Source organism: Hyperoodon ampullatus (assembly GCF_949752795.1).
Source record: "Hyperoodon ampullatus genome assembly, chromosome: 13".
NCBI lineage: Eukaryota > Metazoa > Chordata > Mammalia > Artiodactyla > Ziphiidae > Hyperoodon > Hyperoodon ampullatus.
In genome coordinates, this window is record NC_136926.1 from 1,813,345 (window position 1) to 1,831,182 (window position 17,838).

A 17,838-nucleotide genomic window follows, 5' to 3' on the forward strand; every position below is an offset into this window, starting at 1 on the left:
AACATTCTGGACAAATGATCCTCAATGAACTATGAATACGGGGCAAAGATTCCGACAGATGTAAGACAAAAGAGGTGGGAAAAGTTAAATTCGGCAAACGCAAGACATACGTTACAACTAAAAGTGAGCGTAAAACCAACCAACGCTACTAGCGCGCATCCCGAGGATTACTTCTTCCCAGACACGTACCTGTGCGCTTTCGCCCCCTTCTTTCTGGAGGAAGAACTGCTTCTTAAACTCGTAATAGGCATTATACTGGTGCCACGGCTGCAGGAACTCAAACCTAGGAACAGAGAAGGGGACGGGTCATTCAACAAGACACGCTCGCTGGCTGTGACGCCCCTCGGCTCCGACGGACCACACCTGCTGCTCGGAGGCTTCGCAGTGACTGACCCTGCCGATCGCACAGATCATGCTGCGACCACAGCCTCCTGTTGTTGTGTTACGACCCGAGCACGGAACATTATTTGATGAAAAAAACAAAGTGCAGTGTGTGTCTGAATTTCCACAGTAGATTCTTGAAAAGCATGAATTCCAGCTTTTTATTTTAGGTAGGGTCAACATTTTTAAAAAACAAAGCAAAACAAGTTAAACAAACAAAAAAAATATAACAATAAAAAAGACCACCACCCCAACTCTAAGTAATTTAACAAGATATATTTATCTAAACACATAAGGATAAAAATATATATATATGTATATATACATATATATAAACAATTATGTAGCTAGATTAAAAAAAGAGGCTAAACTAAACCCCAAATACCATTCATCTACCCCACATCAACTCCTTCACTCACCTCTGATCATTCTTGGCACGAACGCTGGTCTCAAACTTAAGGCCGTTCCTGGCCACGTACTCTGCCAGCTTGTCGATCACGGGCTGAATGTCGGGGGGCGGGGGGATGATGGCGGCCACGGAAGCAAGTGCACTGCAGAGGAGAGCTGGGTCACACCCACAGTGCCAGGCCCTCCTCCAGATCAGCGGCAGGGGGCGGCCAGCAAGGCTGCTGGGGGACTTGCACTGTCTCAGTTCACACCGGCAGGTAAGTTACACGCAGACAGGGAGGCCCTTATCTGAGATGACTGGGACTACAGAAAACTAATCAAAGTCAATCCATTTGAAACAGGGACCAAAATATCATTGCCAATGATGAAAATAGGGGTTTTACTCAAAGTGACACTTAAGGTCATGAAAACAGGTTCATCTTTTCTCTCCTCCCATTTCCCCCCAATTGCTAATTCTTAGAAACAACCAAGAACAAATCAAGTGTGAATTTTTGTTACATACATATGAAAGCATGCTGGCTAGCGTGATTCATCACCCTTCGTTTCATGTTTGACTTCTTTAGCATGATCAGAAAGTGGGAACTACCCAAGTGTTCCGTCAAGTCTCCCGAGCGTCTTTGCAGCTGGAGACATGCCAGTGCCCCTTACCAAGTGCTCACTCACCCATAGGCACTCTTCAGAGTCCCCCTCACGCTACCCAGGACAGGCGCCGGGGGTCAGCCCCTGCCTTGCTGGCTCTGTTATTCAGTGGTTGGCTGGACGAACAGCCAGATCCTCATTTCCTAATAGCTTGTGAAGGATTCACTTGCATCAGCTTTATGAAGTCCTGCATTTTTGGCAAAAAGTGGGCTTCACTTCACACTGACTGTGCCTAGTACTGCCCCACCGAGATGGTGGCACACGGGAAAGAACAGATGCTGGGTTCAGGGGAGCGGTGTGGGACGCTAACGGGGAGCTCATTCTCTCAGTGGTTAGACCTCACTGCTACGAGTGCTTATGTTAGGACACTTTCTGTTGCCCAATCAACCCTGTAACTCGGGGATCTGGATAATAAGTACTCGGATAACGGAGACCCTCTATGTGACGCACACCATAAAGAAGCCCAAACCGAGAACACAGGTGCTCCAGGTGACCAGGAGAAGTGAGAGCATACCTTGTGGTGATGGTGGTGGAGGTCACCCCACTACTCGTCTCTGCTGTGCTTGGGGGGGGCGGTGGCGTGGTCCCTGGAGGGGGCGGGGCCGTGGCTGTCACTCCAGTGGAGCTGGACACGGCCACCCCGGCAGGCAGGGTGCTGTAGTAAGTGGCTACGTCAACCCCTGGGGGGGGAGGTGCCAGGCAGTAGGTGCCGTCGGGCAGCATGTAGTAGCTGTAGTACATGGCTGCCACTGTTGCTGTGAAAAGACACATTGTGGGGGCGTGAGAGTGGCAAAAGACAGGCTAGTTGGTGAGTATCCACAATGCAGTAAAAAAGGGACACTTTTCCAAATGCAATGTCACTTCTGTCCAAGGTCAACCACATCGTTTCGTTTTTCTGATATAAGAAAGGCTGCCCAGGTGACACACAGTTTGGAAGAATCAGGCAATGCCCAGACACACACCCAGGGACGATCGAAAGTGAACATGCACGGGGACATTCAAGGCAGCCCAACGTGGACCTTCCTGCTACACAACTGATGTCCTCCCTAACTGCAGAGCGGGCAGGTGAGGACAAAGTCCACTGTCCAGCAGCACTGGCTCCCTTCCTGTGTGGCCTGTGAGATGACCCCTTTGAGGACTAAACACCCTTCGCTGGCTTCCCCGTTTGACACCAGCTCTCCACTCTCTCCTCTCCTTACTTTTCTCATTTAAACATTTGTCTGGGCATAAATCGCAGCCATGTTTTCTTAGGTCAGTCTCCCAAGGCATGACACAAAAGCAAAAATAAACAAATGGGACCTAATCAAACTTAATAAGCTTCTACACAACAAAGGAAACCACTAACAAAATGAAAAGGCAACCCACAGAATGGGAGAGAACATCTGCAAATGGTGTGAACGACAAGGGTTAATTTCCAAAATATACAAAGAGCTCGTGTAGCTCAGTGACAAAAAAAACAGACAACCCGATCAAAAAATGGGCAGAAGACTCAAATAGACATTTCTCCAAAGGCGGCGTACAGGTGGCCAATAAGCACATGAAAAGACGCTGGACATGGCTAATTATTAGGGAAATGAAAATCAAAACTACAACAAGGTACCACCTCACACCAGTCAGAATGGCCACCATTAAAAAGTCTACAAATAACAAATGCTGGAGAGAGTGTGGAGAAAAGGGAACCCACCAACAGTGTAGGAGGGAATGTAAACTGGTGCAGCCACTGTGGAAAAGAGTATGGAGGTTCCTTTAAAAACTAAAAATAGAACTACCGTATGATCCAGCCATCCCACTCCTGGGCATATACCCTGAGAAAACTCTAACTGGTAAAGACACATGCACCCCAGTGTTCATAGCAGCATTATTTACAATAGCCAGGACATGGAAACAACCTAAATGTCCATCGACGGAGGAATGGATAAAGAAAATGTGGTACATATACACAATGGAATATCACTCAGCAATAAAAAAGAATGAAATAATGCCACTTGCAGCAACATGGATGGAACTTGAGATTATCATACTAAGTGAACTAAGACAAAAAGAAAGACAAATATCATATGATATCACTAATATGTGGAATCTAAAATACGATACAAATGAACTTATTTACAAAATAGAAACAGACTCACAGTCATAGAGAACACCACCAAAGGGGGAAGAGGGAGGGAAGGGATGAATTAGGAGTTTGGGGTTAGCAGATACAGACTACTATATACAAAATAGATAAACGACAAGGTCCTACTGTATAGCACAGGGAACTATATTCAATATTTTGTAACAAACTATAATGGAAAAGAGTCTGAAAAAGAATATATATTATATACAACATTCATATAAATGAATCTGGTATGTATCTCTTATATATATGTAACTGAATCACTTTGTTGTATACCAAAAACTATCACAACACTGTGAATTAACTATACTTCAATAATAAACAAACAAACACTTGTCTTGGAAGTCATCTTGTCTACAAAGCTGTGCTGCTCTGTAACAACCCCTGCATGCCTTCACCCCAGCACAGAGCCGTACTGCAATCGATTTAAGAAGTCCTCACGGACACTGAGGTCATCTGGGGCTTTATTACTATAAACAGTGAAGCACGATAACTTCCTATATATTTTGCCCACCTACGCAAGTATCTGTAAGATAGAGCCCATTTTTTAAAACAATCAAAATTCCTGTAAGTTTATTCATTTTTTATTTTTGGGGAAAAATATTCAAAACCAGTGAAATCACAGAAGATCCAATGAACTAATTAAGAATTTAAGTTTCTAATCCTGTTGTAGATAAGCAACTGGTTCTGACCACACAGAGATTTAATTTCCTCTTCATTAGAGCATGGTGAAAGACTTTTCTCATTATGGAATTTTCCTTTGATCTTCAATTAATCTACTTTAAAACAAAAACATCTGCAAATAGTGAGAGCTTTTACACTGACTACAGTTTCCAGCACTGGAAGCTCCGTGGGGAAGATGACAGTGGTGCAGCAGCTCACAACCTGTCCTTGACAGCTATACCCCAGCCTTTGCGCCTCGGCTGGAACAACTGCATCATTCACCCGTGCTGCAGGCATATCCGTGGCTGGTAATGACTGACTTTCTATGAATTATACATGTCTGAACTCCCAAGTTGTGAATCGCTGGCTCGATGCTGTGCACCAACCACTGTTCATGTTCACCACAATATTCCACATTTTCAAAAAAAGATGTGTGGCCTCAATATCCTCTGTGTGATCTTCAGCACAGAGACGTTCAAACCATATCTCTGAAGGAAGGCGGGGGCAGAGGGCGGGAGAGACACGTTTGTTCTGTAACCCCAGCACTCAGCACACAGACTCTGTTGGGTGGACAGACGGATTCGATGCTTCAAATACAAGCTTTTCCTAACCCAATTAGGTATTCAAATATGAACAGAGGCGTCTGTGAGCTGTATCCTCCTCCTTGAAACGATGGAACGCCTTCCCCACTCACCCCGCACTCGGTCGAGCGACGGGGGCCCTTCCTCTCACCCCTGGGCACAGACACCGCCCCGGAGGAGGGGTGAGGCAGCAGCGGCAAGACCAGAGCGTGGCCCCGCCCACAGAGCACCCCCCGCCCCGCCTTGGGAGGAGCGGCAAGAGCTGCTACGGCGCAAAGTGTCGCGTCTCAAGGACAGGACAGACACCCCGTGTTCTTTCTGCGCCAGGCGGCCAGCCTCGGGCCCGAAAACAGGCCAAAATACATCTCAACGTCGTAGCTACAACCAGTGAGGCGTGTGGATTAGAAAAGAACAGTGGACAGTGAAGTGTCCACTATATATTATGCAATTGCCATTTAATGCATTCTTTATGTAACAGAAGGGAATAAATTACTTTCAAAACTAAGGATCATGCCTTTGAAAGAATGAACATGCAGATAAACCATCAGTCTGTACCTGAGCCACCCATCACATTAAATTAAAACAAAGTCTAAAAACAACCCTGCCAGAGACGGCAGATTAACACAGGAACTCACCCATTACAAATACCTAAACATGCTTGTAAAATATAAGGAAAAAATTTAAATGCACAGCTGAGCTCACAAAGAGAAAAGGCTCCATTTCCATGTGTGAAAATCAAACAAAGCCTCCAAACCTGAAGGCATCTCCTAAGCCTTGAGCCAAGTCTTACTCCGGATGCCGGGATTCCCATGCTAGAAAGCCAGCCCAGGGCACGCGCCCTGGGGAACTTGCAGACGAGGACACACTGGAAGCAGAAACCTAAAGACGATGCACACAGGATGCCCTCTCACTTCTTACCCACGCACTCTGTGAGTCCTTTCCAACAAGTTCTAATTACATCTTGCAAAGGTGAACAGGAATTTGAAAATCCCTCTGTATCCAAAAATAACCCTGATGCCAATGAAACACCCGAGGCTTGGCGAGCTGAGAACGCAGACTTTCCTGCTGCATGGTGCCTGCTGGGGCAACGCCACAGCTGAGGACCCAACAGTGCAGCCAATTGTGCACTGTTTCTCCCAGATTCCCATTTCATGTGCAGGATGTCACAGATGAAAAGATTTTAGGGAGAAGGTTGTTTCTGTCCTTTTCCCCACAGACACTGAGGCCCGGGGCGGATGTGACAGTGACAGGCCAACCTCAGCCCGGAGCCACGCCTGGCCTGGCCTGCCCCCCAATCTATGGTGAACAGTATCATGCCCCTCATTTCGTTTGCAGGTGCCAGGGGCACCTCCTAACAGTGTCTTCTGCCTGCTGTGAAGCCCCTCCTAAGTTTTACCTCCAATAAATAACAAAGGTTGGTGAGGATGTGGAGAAAAGAGACCCCTCATATGCTGCTGGTGGGAATGTAAATTGGTTCAGCCACTGTGGAAAACAGTACGGAGGTTTCTCAAAAAAACTAAAAACCAGGGACTTCCCTGGTGGCGCAGTGGTTAAGATTCCGCGCTCCCAATGCAGGGGGCCCGAGGTTCAATCCCTGATCAGGGAACTAGATCCCACGTGCATGCCACAACTAAGAGTTCGCATGCCACAACTAAGGCCACATGCCTCAACTATGGAGCCAGTGAGCCATAACTTAGGAACCCGCCTGCCGCAACTAAGACCCGGGGCAACCAAATAAATAAATAAATATTAAAAACAAAAACAAACAAAAAACCCCCGTAAAATCGAATAAATATATATCTAAAAAAATGAAAACACTAATTTGAAAAGATACAGGCACCCTAACTTTCAAAGCAGCATTATTTACAATATCCAAGATATGGAAGCAACCTGAGTGTCCATCAGCCACATGAGCTGATAAAGAAGATGTGGTGTACACGCACGCACGCACGCGCACACACACACACACACACACACACACACAGTGGAATATTACTGAACCATAGAAAAGAATGAAATAATGCCACTTGCAACAACATGGATGGACCTGGAGGGTATTACACGTAGTGAATTAAGTCAGACAGAAAAAGACAAATACTGTATGGCATGACATATGTGGAATCTAAAAACTAAAATGAGTACACATAACAAAACAGAAGCAGACTCACAGAGAACAAACTGGAGGTTCCCAGTGGGGAGAGGGAAACGGGGAGGGGCGAGACAAGGGTGGGAGATTAAGAGGCAAGAACTATTACAAACACAATAAATAAGCTACAGGGGTATACCGTACAGCACAGGGAATACAGCCAATTATGTTACAGGAGCTATAAATGGACCATAACCTTTAAAAGTTGTGATGCACTCTGTTGTGCCCCTATAACTTACATAACATTGCACATCAACTGTACTTCAACTAAACCAAAGTGTTTACCTCCAGAACCATCTCCCACCCCAGGAGGCCCCTGCTCTGCCCTCCTGCACACACATCCCTGGGGCAGTTCTCTGCGATCAGGGCTATGGTCCCAGAAGGCAAAGCATCTTGAAAGCAGTGAGAGGGAGGCTGCACAGCTCCCAGGTTAGAGCAGGCACTAGAGAAGCGTGTGACAAGCAAAGCCCGTGGACGGCAAGGCGCGTGCTGAGGTATTCCTCAAGAGCAGGAGCCAGCGGCCGGCACCGCCCCGCGGCGGACACTGCAGACGTGCGCTCGTCGCTGCAGTGGGGCCTCACAGCTCTAGAAATCCTTGAATTGGAGATCCTTTAAAATGACTACCAGCTAGAGAACATGTGTTTTTGTGTACAGCTCCCAACTCAGAAATTCTCATGAATGTTAAGTTTTGAGAATCGCTGCACCAGACGGAGCCAAGGACAGACAGAGGTCTGGCTCCCTGGAGCTCACCGTCCCATCCTAGACATGGGGTGGTGTGGTGTGCAGGGCTCCAAAGGGCGCCCGCAGTCCCACTTCTCACCGGGCTTCCAAGGCATAACACTCCTTACTAGGGCTGTTGCTGTTCTCAGGGCTCTCTGTTTAATTTTTCAAGAGGGGATTGAGTCTTACACAAAGTTAAATGCCAATGTGATTTTAATAAACATCAATGATAACGTTTATTAAAACATGTCTACTCCAAATAAATCTAAGACAGAAATGTCAACGGGTGCCTACACTTCCCAAGGGCAGGCATAGTTGTGGGGAAAGATCAAGCTGCTTAAAACCCCCGGCACATTCTTAAGCACTTCCTCCCTGACACTCTGTGCGCTTAGAAACGTACAGAGCTGCAGAACCCAGGGTCAGACAGACCTGCCTAATTACCCTCCAAAACCCTTCTATCCAACAGGCTTCTTGCAAAAATCAGAGCCGATTTACTAACTCTTGTTTGTGATCTTAATCTCGTAGGAATCTAACTCTCAGAAGAGAACGTCAGCCTTGGAAGGGCTCTTGGGGATCAGCGGGCTGCTCAGCAATCCCTGCTGTCAGTTCAGAAATATAAACATGTGTCTCTATTAAGAATGAAAGAAAAGAGCTTTCCTGAGTTCCGTGGAGAAAAATAAGTACACTCTTAAAAGACCGATCTACTTTATCCACACGAGATCGTGAAAAAGAAGCGCTGTGCTACCAGCTGAGCGGGCCTGGGCAGCAGCAGCAAGACCACCTGCCCGCCCGCAGCGCCCCTGCCCAGCCTGGGCAGCGCCTGGCCCCCTGGCCTCCGTCACTGGATGGCCAACCGGTCTCCATCTACCTGCATACTTGGGACTTCCCTAATAACTTCAACGGCTTTAAATCCTACTTACACTTGCTGATTCCAGAACTGCTATCTCCAGCTCTGAGCTGAACTGGTATGTTAAGTGCCTGCTTAACACGCGCACTGGGACATCTCATAAACCTCTCAAAGGGACAGCGTCCAGAACACAGCTGTCCCCACACACCGCCGCTCTTGCTTCCTGCGGTCGCGCCTCCTCCCGCTGAGTCAGCCCGGGCTCCGTGGTTTCTCTCAGACCCATACCCACCTCGCGGGAACCAGAGCCCTTCCGGCCGCTGCCCTAGAGGCTCCAGGGACCCCTTCCTAGACCAGCCAGAGCCCCCATACTGCCCGCCCAGCCGCGTCACTCCCCATCAAGGCCCCAGCCACGTTCCCTTTCTGTGAGGCACCTGCCTCGGGTCCCATGCCCCGCCCCCTGCTACCCAAATCGGGCCTCACCCGGGCTTCCTCAGGCCTCTGGGCCCCGGAAGCCTTGGCTCGAGGGCCTCCCTGGTTCCATCCGCCAGCACTGCGGACTCCCCCAGGGGTCTCACTGATTCTGCTCCACGATGGAGGGAACGCCGTGCCCTGCTCTTCCCAGCATGGCTTGCCCGTGATGCCAGTTTGTTCAATGAATGTACAAGTCACGTGTGGAAGAACAGGAACTGGAATGGCACAGGGCAAAGGCTTCCAGGAGATGGTGGCCTGGAGCCTTCCAAACTCTGAAGGGCAATATTCAAACCACAATTCTGGGCCCATCCAAATGATCTACTAGGGCATTTTCAGACATTCAAGAATCAAAAAAAAAACGGTCTTCCTGTGTACCTTTTCTTCGCAAACTACTGGAGGACGTGCTCTAGCAAAATACAGGAGCAAACAAATAAACAAGGAGAGAACAGCACTAACAACACAGGAAAACAATGAATGCAAGTCAGTGGAACACCCGGGTTACAGGCTGGGAACACGGCCTGTCCAGATTGGTGCCAGTGGCCAACAGCTCAAGAAATACAGCTGTCGGACTTCCCTGGTGGCGCAGAGGTTAAGAATCCACCTGCCAACGCAGGGGACACGGGTTCGATCCCTGGCCCTGGAAGATCCCATGTGCCACGGAGCAACTAAGCCCATGCGCCACAACTACTGAGCCTGTGCTCTAGAGCCCACGAGCCACAACTACTGAAGCCCGTGCGCCTAGAGCCCGTGCTCCGCAACAAGAGAAGCCACAACAATGAGAAGCCCACGCACCACAACGAAAAGTAGCCCCTGCTCACTGCAACTAGAGAAAGCCCGTGCACAGCAATGAAGACCCAACACAGCCAAAACTAAAAACAAATAAATAAATTTACTAAAAAACCCCCCAAAAAACCAGTCTACTTGATTGGAGAATCTTTTTCTGCCTACAGTTAAGAGTTAGCTTTCTCATACTGAAAGCCTTTATCTGAGGATAGGTTAAACTATAGGAGTTTAAATATTAAGCATCAACAACACAATTCAATGGTAAGCAAAATTATCACTGAATTCTGCATTTTCAAGGGTGAGGAAAGTGCCCAATAATCCCAGGGAATATTAAAAATGTTCAAGGTGCTTCAGAAGTAGAATGAGAGAAATCAAAGCTGAAACCTCCCTCTCTATCCCTTTCTTTAGACTCTCTTATCCACTCAACTGTCTCTTGATGTCTGTTCTCAAGCCTTCTGGCTTCACCTCCTGGACTGGGATAATTTTCAGGAGTTCCTTAAAAACCCCTTCTGGCCACCGTTAGTTCTAGGCAGAGCATTTATCTACTAGCTCTCTATCATACACAATCTATGATACAATTGTGTATCATACACAATTGCAAGGGAAAATTACAGTCAAACCAAAACTCCCTCAAATTCTACAGCCACAGTTTTTAAGTAAAAAAATATTATGACCCTGGGACTTCCCTGGTGGCACAGTGGTTAAGAATCTGCCTGCCAATGCAGGGGACATGGGTTCGAGCCCTGGTCTGGGAAGATCCCACATGCCACGGAGCAACTAAGCCCATGTGCCACAACTACTGAGCCTGCGCTCCAGAGCCCCTGAGCCACAACTACTGAAGCCGAGCACCTAGAGCCCGTGCTCCACAACAAGAGAAGCCACCGCAATGAGAAGCCCACGCACCGCAATGAAGAGTAGCCCCCGCTCGCCGCAACTAGAGAAAGCCCGCGCACAGCAACGAAGACCCAGTGCAGCCAAAAATAAATAAATAAATTTATTTAAAAAATAATATATTATGACCCTCCCCACCCCCCAAATACTTAAAAGCTTTCACCATCTGGATCAGCACATACCGTGTCTGAAAACCCTGGGGCTCACCTCACCACAGTGAATGGCGGTGGCCGACGGCTGTTAAGGGCTCAGGAGCCAGATGCTAGAGAAGACGGAAGCTCAACATGGGCTCACAGTAGCCACCCTGCTTAATTTCCTTCACTGTGACATCCAGACAGCCCTGTGTTTAAGGAAAAAGAATCCTCAAACAAAAGGAGACTTGTTTTGCTGTCACCAAACTGGAAGAGGAAAATCTGAAGACTTCTGTAGTGACACGGAGAATTTCTCACTTGTAAACTCACTGGAAACCACCCAAATGGATCCGTTTTAGATACATGAACGTGTGACTCAGGAACTTTAGGGCCAGTGTTGAAAAGCGACTGCTCTTTTTTTTTGCTTCTCGAGATGCCTTGTCTCCAACTATTACTTAAAGTCTTCATCAGTGACCCTCAAGCAAAATGACCTGAATTTTTTATACCGTATGGAGGTTTTGGAGGCAAGTTACCTAAGAACAGGTTCTGCAGAGTCCAGGTGGAACAACAGGCCGCTCAAGCGTGAGACCAGGAGCTCAGGGGTACGGGAGGTGGGAGCCTGCAGCCGGGGCTCTGTGCTGTCAGAAGTCTCCCCTGGGCCCCTGACTGGGGGAAGGACATCTGCTCCAGGGCATTTTGGGGATCTCGTGAGAGCAGAGAATGGAGTCTCCAGAGGAGCTGCACTTGGGAGGGATGACAAAGCATCTCAGGGCAGGTGAGAATGGTGTCTAGGAGGGGTGGCCAGTGCTGGGATGACAGGTCTGGATGGAGCTGCCGACCTGAGCGGGGGAAGGTGAAAAGGACAAGGCCCAGCAAGGGAGCCCAGCGAGGAACATGCCGGGCAAACAGCAGAGAACTGAGTCTGGAAGGAAACAGAACCCAAGCCACCTCTGAGTTCTTTGGGCCACAGACAAATCTGGAGAGACAGGAATTCAACTGAGCACAAAGAAAAGGAAGTAAAACTAGTAATGAGATGGAAGGGATCCTGCTGAGCAGGGTCAGGAACTGGGCCTGTGTGCCTGCTTCAGCCCAGCCCGGGAGAGCTCAGGATGGTTTTACATTTTCAAACGGTTCAAAACCAAAACCAAAACAAACCAACAAAACAACATTTCATGATGTAAACATTCTATGAAATTCAAGGTTCGGTGTCCATAAATCAAGTTCTATTAGGGCTCAGCCGCATGCCCTTGTTCCTGATGGTCAGTGTGGCTTTCACGCTCCACCAGCACCAGTAGCTGCCACAGAGGCTGCTCAGCTGCCACACTGAAAACGCTTACATCCTTTACAGAAAAGGTCTTCTGCAAACCTGCTGGAGAGTTTAGAAAACAAACTGAGGACCAAAATACCACCATTATCGACTATAAGGAACAGAATAGTCACAGCTGAAAAAAACCAAGTCACCAACCAAGGAGAAGATGGATAGGAAGTGGACGTAATCATGCTGAATGCCAAAGAGAAACAGATTAAAAAAAAGAAAAAGAAAATGACAGATATGGAAGAAAAAGATGATCCAAAATAAGGAAACTGGCGTCTTTTAAAAGACGTTCAGAGGTATAATAGAAAATAATTTCCCTGAAATGAGAACTGCATCTTTGACTGAAAGGGTATACAGAAAATTCCAGGAAAACTGGGGGCTTTATGTTGATTAAGTTATTAAAATTTAAGGGCAAAGAGAACTCTTTAGGTATCCAGTCAGAAAAAGCAAGCTCTTAAGGGGTGAGGGAGGGAAGAGGGAGCTGGCCTCGCCCCTTCCACAGCAACATGCAGCAACGCTCCCAAGTTCCGGGCAAGTGTGACTAAGTGTACTATTCTCTGCCTAGTTGCTACTTATGTCAAAGGGCAGCAGACAGTTTCAAACATAAGATCTCAGAGAACAGCACCCAGGAACAACGAATGAAAACCAACCAACTCACTCACTCAACTAGTCGGTGGCAAAAGTCAGCCAACCCAGGTTTCTCTGATGAAGGACCACGTGAGATTCTAGTTTACAAGGTCTCAGAGAGAGAAAATACAACCCAAGTATTTTATACTTGGCAAGTTTTCCTTTCTACACCAGGGTCAATGGCAGGCACTTTTCAAGAATGCATGAAATGGAACCCTTGTAAAAACTTACTTGTTTATGAAATTCAAATGACCAAGAAACGAATCAGATAAAGAACTCAAAGAGAGATGCTCTGACAAAAAAAGTAATCCGTGGAACTCAGACTAAGCAACCAGGGAAAAGAACAGCATGTAAATACTACTTTAAACTCTCACAATCAGAACACAGTATTTCTTAAAAAAAACCCAGCAGTTAGGGGAGGGGGGAAGGGAAGGCATTTTAATAGCGCTGAATTTTCTCTAGTTTCTTAGTTGATTAATAACATCTAAGATAAAAAAAATATATAGCTTGAAAAAACCCCTACAATTCCAACCTCTCTGATGTTCTCCTTTTAGAACTGAATTCTTGAGGTATGGAAGAAACTTTTTTTTTTTTTTTTTGCGGTACGCGAGCATCTCACTGTTGTGGCCTTTCCCATTGCGGAGCACAGGCTCCGGACCCGCAGGCTCAGCGACCATGGCTCACGGGCCCAGTCACTCCCCGGCATGTGGTATCTTCCCGGACCAGGGCACGAACCCGCGTCCCCTGCATCGGCAGGCGGACTCTCCACCACTGCGCCACCAGGGAAGCCCTGGAAGAAACTTTTAACTGAAGTTCAGGAATTACTTCATTTTCATTTTGATTACAGTTCTTCAGCTAAATTCAAGTAAAATTATAACGCTTATTTCCACTTTAACACAAATATTTCTCTCTATACATCAACTTTTTAATCTATCTTTGCATAAAAATTATCTTTGTATCCTAAAGATATGAGCTTTCTTTTTTTCCCCTTTTCCCCACAGTATCTCAGTCTTTTTCACTGTGTCAATGATGCTCACTTAATGTTAAAAACGGCTATTTCTGGATGGTGGCATCTTGGGTAATATTTTTACTCTTTCCCTTTTACTTCTCTTGAATTATAGTACAACTATTTCTAAAAAAGAGTTTGCAAGGTAAGTAAAGCATTTCAAGGTCATGACTTTGCAGGAAAAAAATGCTAAAAACGATAGCAAAACCACATTTTAAAAACGGGGAAGAAGCATGAAAATATCGACTGCAGCCATGTGATGTGGTTTAATTTCACTTAAGCTATTTATAGACTGAAAAATCAAAAAAACCGAGCTGGCATTTTATTTTAAAAAAACCCCATGCTGTAATAGTGGGTAATATTTCAGCATTACTGCTTCCAGCATAATTTATTTTATTTATTATGCTTTTTTGCAAGGATTTATAGCTGAATAGCAGAAGACAACTAACTAATAACAGAAAACAGCATGAAAGACAGTTCACTGTCAGGCTAATAAATGAGATTGTTTAAGTTTCACATATCTGTATTTAAGGAGCTTCTAGAAAAAAATTCTTTTAAAATAAAAATAGGGGCTTCCCTGGTGGTGCAGTGGTTGGGAGTCCGCCTGCCGATGCAGGGGACACGGGTTCGTGCCCCGGTCCGGGAAGATCCCACATGCCGCGGAGCGGCTGGGCCTGTGAGCCATGGCCGCTGAGCCTGCGCGTCCGGAGCCTGTGCTCCGCAACGGGAGAGGCCACAGCGGTGAGAGGCCCGTGTACCGCAAAAAAAAAAAAAAAGATGCTTTTCTTCCTAGACTGCCAAATCTAGGAAAACCTCTGATCAGCAGAAAGTAAATAACAAGGGACGACTGAGTACATTCTCAGGTGATGATTAAACACCAAGTAATGTAAAAAGACGGAAAAGCTCAGTGACTCCAGCCGCCTGGATGGGCCCCAGCAGGTGGGCTCCCTAGCCTCTGTTTGGGACACAAGCTGTCACAAGGACTGCTTCAGCCTCAACAGGATACAGGGAGAGCTCACAAAACAGTCTTGCCATTAAAAATCTCAAAACTGCCAAGAATTAACTCAGGATACGAGTGTTTCACATGAGCATCACACAAACCTGCACTTTTTCTGACGGTTCAAAGCAGCACAAATGGCCAGGGAAGGAGTCACCCCCCACCCTGAACCCTGTTCTACGCGCACCGCTGGCGCCAGTCTCTTACCTGCCCCTCCAGGCTCACACCAAACGCCCCCCTCGGCCCCACCCTCGCCTTCGGGAGCCCCAGGCGGAGCCTCCAACCCTACTCCACTCGTCCTCGCCGAGGGACACACAGGGCATCTCAGCCGTTGCTGCTCACAAAAGTCGTTCTTACAGTGAACATTCTTGTAAGCTCAGGCTTTACACACGTAAGCTCAGTTCTGGGTCAAAGGCGCCATTTCAGGCTCTGGTCTACACTGCCAGCTTCCCTCCACAAGTCGAACACTCCCACCAGCAACGTGATGTCGACCTTTTTGCCTTCTTTGCTTACGTGACAGCTGAAAAATGGCGTGGCTCTCTTTTATTTAATCTCTATGATTACTAAGAAATTCAAATAGGTATACATGAAACAACATTTTCCACAGCCCAGAAACCTCGATTTTATCCTAAGACTTATACTTTCAAAGTGTTCTTGTGTGCCTGCGAATGGATATTTTCCCACCATAACAAAAAGTCTCAGATTCTTCATATATTTGCTGCAGCCTGATTTAAATGAAATGCTGGATTTTATTTTCCACGGAGGTTAGGTTCTAAAGTCAGTAGATACAATGCCATTTGACTGAGCAGCAAGGGTAAACCTTTAAAAAATTTTTTTATGGTCATTTTTACCTTTGTGAATTATTCATACTGCAGTTCATTCTTCTACTGGGCTATAAGTTTTTTTTCCTATTTGACTGTAAAAGCTGTTTCTGTTAGTTTTTTCTGCTTTCTCAACGGTTTTGTTTTTTCCATTAGTTGAATATAATGTCTGTTGGCTTAAAATAGATGATTCTCGTTCCGTTATTTTTGGGCTTCCCTGGTGGCGCACTGGTTAAGAATCCACCTGCCAATGCAGGGGACAGGGGTTCGAGCCCTGGTCCGGGAAGATCCCACATGCCACGAAGCAACTAAGCCCGTGCGCCACAACTACTGAGCCTGTGCTCTAGAGCCTGCAAGCCACAACTACTGAGCCCGCATGCCACAACTACTGAAGCCCGCGAGCCTAGAGCCCATGCTCCGCAACAAGAGAAGCCACCGCAATGAGAAGCCTGCACACCACAATGAAGAGTAGCCCCTGCTCGCTGCAACTACAGAAAGCCCGCGTGCAGCAATGAAGACCCAACGCAGCCAAGACTAAGTAAATAAAATAAATTAAAAAAAAAAAGTCGTTGCTTTCCTGAGAACTCTCACATCTGGCACTTACACCTGGAAGTAGTCTTGCTGTTGGATAAAAGGTGAGGCTCTAATGGGATCTGTTTTCCGAATAGCTTTTCCCCGACACCATGCTTTTCATAAGCCAGTCCTTCCTTGTTTGAACCTGTCTCTGGGGGGCTCACTCACCCCTCCCCTCTGAAGGGCCCCCTGGGTTTGGGCCGGGGAGGCCCCAGAGGCACTAACACGCCAGGCCAGGGCGCTCCTCCTCAGAACACTGAACCTTTCTGCTTTTACCAGCAGAGTTTTTCACTTAAACTCTTTCTGGTTAAACGTACTGTAATTACATATTTAATTAAAATTTATGCAAACAGATGAAATCTGAGTGAGAAAAGAGAATTACTGATTCTGTGAAAATGTAACTGAATCCTTTGAAAAGACTGGATAAAACACCAATTGTTTAAAAAACAAAAACAAAAAACTGTTGTGGAACCCAAGGAGGGAGAAAGAACTGTGAAAGCCTTGAAGTAAGACCCTGCAAGACTGGGGTTCTGCTCTTGGGCGCCTGGCGTGCACCTCACCTCACAGGACTCAGGCTGGCTGTGCTGAGGACGTCCGTCAGAGGCAAGGCCGTGGCCCACGTCAGAAGTGGGTCAACAGCAGCCCATGTCAGGCACGTACGTATGCAGCATTTTTTGACCTGTTTTAATCACACATTTTGTGTAAACCACCAATTACTTAGGCCTCCCAAGTACTTCTATTGTAACATCTCATTTTATTATCTGATGGGCCATGTTGCCTTTACTTGCCTCTTTTTCAATTTTTTCATATTCTTGCTTGCTATTTTTTTAAGATAACCATAGACTCTAATCACAAATAAAAACATCTTTGAGAACCCAAGTACAGGTGTCTGTGTTCATTTCTTCTAGGCATTTTTCTGATCTAGATCCAAATTCTAAGGCCACCTCTCCCATCCTATGACTCCCAGATGCTAGATGGGCTGTTGTCATGGCAACCCAAGGGGCCGATCCTGGAGGCAGGGCTCTCAGGGAACATTTTCTCCACTAGGCACTGCCCCTCCCCTCTTCACAAAGCGGCCCATGCTCAGGTCTCCCACCTACACCACCCACTCACTTCCCACCCGGGTGGAGTCTGGCCTTTGTCCTCCCCATTTTAATGAAACTGCTCTCAATTCCCAGCACGATGCATTTAAATCTGTGTGAAACCTGAAGGACACTTGACAGCTCCTCCCCAGCTTCTGGGCAGAGCTGACCACTGCTGAGCACCATCTCCACAGAGAAGCTCTGCGACCTCCCTCTGTCCCGCTGCCCAGGTACCCTCCTGCACCCACAGCAGAGGATGGACGCGGGCACCTGTGAGTAGCATCTGGCTTGCCTTACGTTCTGTATTTTTACAAAATATGCCTTGTATTTTTACAAAATATGAATTCACTGCTGACATTTGTAAGTTGAGATGTTTCACCTAAACACGCTAGGTTCCTTGCTTCTCTGGAAAACCCAGAACCTGGTCCCGGCCCTCTGGCGTGGCTGAAACCCACGTCTCAGCAGCACACACTCTGTTGGCACCGACTCCCTCCTTCCTCTCCACTGGCCTGGGCACACGTGAGGCTGGCCCTCAACGCAGCGCGTGTCTAGCACCAGGCGTAACCCCCATTCCGCCTCTCCTACTCGTGTCTGTCACTCTTGCATGTGTGAAGGAGAAGGTGACTGTCAAGACAATGAT

The 17,838-nt window shown here is 47.0% G+C and overlaps 1 protein-coding gene across 1 annotated transcript in view; it reads right to left on the bottom strand.

The window, feature by feature from the left end:
- Window positions 1–17,838, bottom strand: part of SFSWAP (splicing factor SWAP) — a gene marked incomplete at its 5' end in the record, with an annotated part of 83,892 nt that overhangs the window by 47,766 nt on the left and 18,288 nt on the right. Inside the window, 3 exons of the mRNA XM_079717394.1 lie at window positions 190–283; window positions 801–932; window positions 1,943–2,183. Coding sequence (XP_079573520.1) covers window positions 190–283; window positions 801–932; window positions 1,943–2,183 — 467 coding nt within the window. The remainder of the gene's footprint in view (window positions 1–189; window positions 284–800; window positions 933–1,942; window positions 2,184–17,838) is intronic.